Source organism: Triticum aestivum, chromosome 2B (assembly GCF_018294505.1).
Source record: "Triticum aestivum cultivar Chinese Spring chromosome 2B, IWGSC CS RefSeq v2.1, whole genome shotgun sequence".
Taxonomy (NCBI): domain Eukaryota; kingdom Viridiplantae; phylum Streptophyta; class Magnoliopsida; order Poales; family Poaceae; genus Triticum; species Triticum aestivum.
The window spans coordinates 758,116,635-758,122,884 of record NC_057798.1 but is presented as its reverse complement, the minus strand read 5'-3'; the positions used below and the strand labels follow the sequence as shown (position 1 = coordinate 758,122,884).

General features: G+C 48.5%; 1 protein-coding gene across 1 annotated transcript; it reads right to left on the bottom strand.

Annotated features, from left to right (window-relative positions):
• Window positions 1-2,299: 2,299 nt before the first annotated feature.
• On the bottom strand, window positions 2,300-4,977 carry LOC123042506 (G-type lectin S-receptor-like serine/threonine-protein kinase At2g19130). Its single transcript, XM_044464942.1, has one exon. It carries the CDS (start codon window positions 4,915-4,917, stop codon window positions 2,524-2,526), a length of 2,394 nt encoding a protein of 797 aa, XP_044320877.1. The 5' UTR covers window positions 4,918-4,977; the 3' UTR covers window positions 2,300-2,523.
• Window positions 4,978-6,250: the final 1,273 nt, after the last annotated feature.

Here is a 6,250-nt window from a genome sequence, read left to right as displayed (position 1 = left end):
CCGGCCCAGTCAAGCGTCAACCCTGTGCGTCGAGCTGCTGTTTGACGCAAAATGCGTCACATAGGAGGTCTCCGGAGCAGGATTACCTCCAAAAAAAAAACATTCGGAGCAGGAAAAAAACTTTAAAGAACATAACACGGGAGAAGACAACCTGGGCCTCAGCCCATAGCCAGAATTAGCCCGTTGCACGCCCGAAGGCCTGCCATCGGCAGTGAGTGGCCGCCAGTCGTTGGATCAGACCCAACGGCTGTGATTGCCCTGCATTGAGCAAAGTCACGATCCAGCCTAACCCTAGCCATTTCCCACCGCATCACCGAGCGGCGCCGCCCGTCACCGACGGCGTCCATGGCGGCTCGGCTGCCTCTCTCGCCGGATCCCATGGCGGCATGGTGGCCCCGTTCGTCGGACGAGCGTGCCTAGGCTATCGGCCGCGCGCTCCTCCGTCGAACGGTGCCTGCCGTGTCGCGCGCATGCAGTTAGGCGGCGAGGCAAGGGGATGCGTTCGCCGGTGCTGCCGCGGCATAAGGAGGTGAGGGCGTGGTGGCCCCGTTCGTCGGACGAGCGTGCCTAGGCTATCGGCCGCGCGCTCCTCCGTCGAACGGTGCCTGCCGTGTCGCGCGCATGCAGTTAGGCGGCGAGGCAAGGGGATGCGTTCGCCGGTGCTGCCGCGGCATAAGGAGGTGAGGGCGGCGCGTGTGGCACGGTGGCCTTGCACGTCGTCGTCCATGGGTGTGGGCGGCGCGGCGACTTGATCTTCCGCAAGACTTCTCCATGGAGATGACGGCGGCACGACGACGGCAAGCCGTCAACGCGTCCACATCAGGTGAGGTCCAAAATCCTCAAAGCTTTTGGGAACTATTGCATCAGCAAGGTTTGAGATTTGTAGAAAAATTGGGAATTTCTCATCTAGGGTTAGGGTTCCGAATTGGGGTAAACATTAGGGATTTCGTAAACATGCAATTCCCCTCCTTCTATCTTCTCTGCCCGATCCCGAATAGTGCTAATTCAACATGAACTTGATTCTAATCAGGCCATAATAACATTAACCGAAAACTAGATATGAATAATTAGCCTTAACGGGGCATAATGAGACTTTTATTTCTAGTAATTAGCACTAACAAAAATCTATTGGACCATTAAACTTAGCACTTGTGCACTTACACAATATCATTGACTTTAACCGTATAGTAGATCTATTCAGGCCTGTAATTTGAGAGATTCACATCTGGCAGGCCTAATTAGGGTTCTAGCCAGATTAGCGAGGCTCATGATACCATTGTTAGATTTAAGTAGCTTTAGGCTAATCCGTTAGAACCTAATCTCGGACTAAAACACCAGCGTTATGCGGAAGCGTACAAACTTACAGTGCTTGGCGAATCCCCATGGCCACTCGATGCAGCCCCCTGTGTAGCCCGTGGCTGCACCTTGTGATCTCCAGCAGCAACAGGGAGATGGCCGTGGAAGAAGAGCAGCAACAGGGAGACGTTGATGGAAGCAGGAAGCCGCCGGCACTGAACTTGAGGTGGCCGGCGGTGCTAGAGGCCTTCTGATCCCCTGTAGCACCCTTTTAGGATCGGCTGTTAGGAGTAGTTGGGTGTTAGCCTGTATGTATGTCCTCTGCCCAAGGGGCACGGCCTCCTCTTTTATATCTGGCGGTGCTAAGGGGTCAGGGACCAAAACCAATCGTTGGTTTGTGTGCGCCCGATCAATGCACAAACGTGAGGAGAGGAGACTTTGTCTCCCATATTTTTCTCTTGGTTTGTTAAACCTGTGAGATCAATTCCAACAGACGAATCCCCAGACTGACCATGAGAATGGTGGTCAGGATCAGTCGTCGATACCGGTGTGCGATTTTCTCTGATGTACACTGTTGCACGACGGCTGTTAATGGTCAAATAGTGTTTGGCTCACCACAACCTGTTTTTCAGTGGGTTAGGGTTCAGTTATAATGCTAACCTGCCAGCCTCTCCTACATGTAAGAGGCAGCTGTGCCCCTAGGTTTGAAGAACATAGGACCACTACTGGATACTATGAGCTTTAGTGGGTAGTTTGTTTGCCAATCTACTGTGTGCTATGAGCATGTTTGGCTTAGATAACTGCCGTTCAGTGTAATGTGCTATGAGTTTTCCTATATGCAGTAGTGCATCCCAAAGGGATCTTGTGTCTGTAACTGGCTGCCTTGTAGGAGTACATACAACATTCGGCTGACCCCAGGAATGCGAAAAGAAATGAAAATAATAATAATAATAATATAGCCTTTCCCAGGACTCCAACTCTCCAACATGTTGAAAACCTCAGATGTCACATCTGCTGGAATATGAATTATGAAAAGGCAAGAAAGCAGGAAGACTTAAACTAGTTCTTTGTTGATTTATTACAGAATGCAGACAACAGTGTCCAGAACGAGTTTGAGTCAACTAGAGCAACTCCAACGCACCGACCCAAACGGACGAGTGGTTTGTCCGCATTTCGTCCGTTTGGGTCTAAAATGTTGCGATAGGTATACATAAGTTTGACGTAAAACTAAGTGTCAGATGTTGGTGAACCTACTCCTGCTGTGATTGCATTCAGTAGTCTCGGCACTCGAGGCATATCAACCTCAATAACACCCTCAAGAAACTGCACCACCTCGGCCATGGTTGGTCGATCAAACTCATCATCTTGAATGCACCAACATGCAACTTTGCAAACTCTTACAACCTCCTCAAGGTTCACGTTACCTTGCAAATTTGGGTCTACCAGACTTCCAATTTCTCCACTGAGAAGCTTTCGTGCAACTTGTAGAGGAAAAAAGGCTGAATAATCACCATCCACAACTTGACTTGAATTTCTCCTTCCTGATATGATTTCAAACAAAACCATCCCATAACTGTAAACATCGACTTTAGATGTAACAGCTGATCCGCTAATCCATTCAGGAGCAAGATATCCAATGGTTCCTCTCGTTGTAGTCAATGCTTGACTAAATTCTCTCCCCAAAACCTTTGCCATTCCAAAGTCTGCAATTTTGGCTACGAATGAAGTGTCGAGAAGTATGTTTTCTGGCTTGATATCACAATGTATAATGCAATCCCGACGACCAGTGTGCAAGTAGGCTAGGCCTCTGGCCACTCCAGTAGCTATCTGGTATCTGAGACTCCAGTCCAAAGCTGTACCATTGGCCTTAAATAGATGCACATCAAGGGATTGATTCGGCATGAATTCATACACAAGCAGCCTCTCGTCGCCTTTGCAACAAAACCCTATCAGTTTGACTAAGTTGATGTGCTGGATGATTCCAACTGAACTCACTTCTGCTCTGAATTGCTTATCTCCTTGATGGGCACCTTCAAGTCTTTTCACTGCCAAGGTGACTGAGTCACTTAGATACCCCTTGAATACAGAACCGAAACTGCCCCCTCCTAACCTTTCTGTGAAGTTCTTAGTTGCACGTTGCAAATCAGCATACCGGAATGAAATGATCCCAACTCCATTTACCGGCGTGCTAGTAAACCACTTCCCTTTTTTACTCCAAATCACCAGTCCAAGAATCACCAGGACAAGAGCAGCCGCGCTTGCGCCAACCGCAGCACCGACGAGGTTGATTCCACTCTGCTTCTTATTTACCACACTTTCTGGCAGCTCTGCTGCGGCAAGGCGGATATAAAGCGTGTCGCCATTTGCTGCTGAAGAAGCATCAGATTGTTGTTTTACATTGTACAATTTCCCGTGCCAAATAGAGCAGCCACCTTTACCGTAGGAATATGCAGTGCAAGAACAGTTGCCCAAGCAAATCCGTTGGCAGTCATCTCCGCTTGTCGCGGCCGGTACTTTTGCTCCCTCATGGGGCAACCTCATACCTTGCACGGGGTAGAACTTCACTGCAAGACCTGGCTTGTTTCCCTCATTCTCACAGCCTAATGGAGTGTTCCTCCTGCACCCATGGCTTCGGTCTCCCAGATCCCAGTCCTTGGGTGATCCCAGCGAGAAACCCTTCATGCAGCTGCAGAGTGGATCTACATTTTCTCTGCAGATTGTGAAAGGTCCACAGGTTGCAAAGACGTCGCATTGAAAGATAGGCTGCCTGTAATTGATCAACCAGTTATGTATGGGTTCCAACCATGCACCCACCAGCCCTTGGCCATAGACATCTATTGCACATTGCACAATGGCCTCGTCATCCCGCAATGTGTACATGAAGGTGGACTCATTCTCAGTGTTTATGAACGTGAAATTTGGCGTCAGGGCGCCAATCATCTCGGGTGCTAGGTTGAAGTAACGGCCGTTCCATGCCCCGCTGGTCCAGAATTCTAGGGTTGAGTTCCACAGGAGATGACCAAGCCTATTCTGTCCTAGCCCCAGAGTGTAGAGACCAGGAGCCTGGTCAATCAAATTTTTCCTCGAAACAAGGCGGCGGTTCAGACCGGTGGTCTTGTCCCAGCCAATCTTTGCGCCGGCGAGAAGGGTGTCGGTTGGGTAGTCAAAGCTCTGCCAGAAGACCATGGATGAGTTTGAGGAGCTGTGTAGGACGAAGTTGCCATTGTTCATGAGCACAGCTTTGGTGTCGTTGGTTGTGACATTGGCATGGTCATGGGTAGACCATATGACTTTCTTGGTGGCCTGATTTAAGATGGCCAAGTTGCCGTCACCGGCGATTGCGAGCTCCGGTGAGATGGGGTCGATGACCGGGCTCTCGCCGTTGGCAGACCAAACCGGCATGATCTTAGGGACCTTGTTGAACCAGATGCCGAGGTAAGTGTGAGAGGACTTACTGTCCATCTTGAAGAAGCCGAGCGCAAACTTGGTGTTGTTGGAGACGAGCCTGTCTCTGCCGGCGAGCCCATTACCGGCTGACACCGTGTCCATGGCGGCGGCACCACGCCGCGATGCCGCGTGCAGGGAGAGGAGGAGTCCGAGGAAGACATGGAGGAGAGTCATTGTGAGCCGAAGAAGGAAATGAACAGGGGTACTCCTACGCGTGGTGGAGAATTGGAGGAGTAAGATTGATTCAAACTTGGTCCAGTTGCTTAGAAATGGATGCCAGCTATGATCGCATTCCAGGCGACCAGGCCGCAGGTCAACGAGGGAGATGCTCTTGGGCTGTGGGCGCACTCGTCACACAGTCTGTGTCAACCAATGATAACATTGTCTTATCATTTAACTACACCGAGAAATAGAATAGCTGTACTAGTACGAATAATCTTGGTCAGACAGTTTGTGCCAACCAATGATAACATTGTTTTATCATTTAACTACACCGGGAAATAGAATAGCTGTGCGAATACTCTTCGTTAGTCAACACTCCCGACGAAAGCTTGTTCTGAGGTGCTCATTTGGAATTTAAAAATCTTGCAAATTGGACATAATAATCCGATGATATCCCGTGGTTGCCGGTATCGGTGAGCCCGTTCAGATGGACTCCCTCCGTTTTTATTTACTCCGCATATTAGAGTTGGCTGAAATCAAACTTCCTAAAGTTTGACCAAGTTTATAGAAAATAATATAAATATTTACCATGCCAAATTTATATGATATGAAAGTACATTCAACAATGAATCTAATGGTATTGGTTTGTTATTGTATATGCCAATATTTTTGTCTATAAATTTGATTAAAGTTTACAAAGCTTGACTTTGACCAAAGCTAATACGCTAATTAAATAAAAACGGAGGGAGTATAATGCTTCCTCTATTCCTGTGCTTCAACTTTGATCATAAATTTAACCAACGAGACCGACTACGGCGAGAGCAAAAGTTATACCAGTGAATTCCTATTCAAAATAAGTTTTTATTTATATAATTTTTTCTTCTGCCGCAGTTGATCTTGTTGATTGAATTTATCGTAAAAGTTGAATCTTAGAAAGCGTGAGCACACTATATTTTAAAACGAAAGAGAGTACATGCTCCAGTCCAGCCAAAAGGTAGTCCAAGAAGGATGCGGACGGGAGAAATGAGGAACGAACGTGCGGGAGTCAACGTGCGAGTCAGTCAACGAGCAAAACCCCACCAGTTAGATTACTACTAGCTAGGAGTGAGGCTTAGCGTGCGCTCACCCTATACGCGTTTTTGTTTTGCTATACGCGTTGACGCTCTAAAAACAACTTCAATGGGGCGAACCATTTCGTCCGCCGTTGTTTGCGCGAACAAAAGAGGAGGCCCTGCCGATCCAAACTCAAATCGAGTCCACTTCGTGTCCGCGTTGACGCATTTGCGGTCCAAATTGGCGCCATAAATGTGTCGGCGCGGACGCAGAACAGACGCCACGCGTGATT

Bases quoted from the DNA above. Each gene is read 5' to 3' on its own strand.
- LOC123042506 (XM_044464942.1), bottom strand. From the start codon at position 4,917: ATGACTCTCCTCCATGTCTTCCTCGGACTCCTCCTCTCCCTGCACGCG.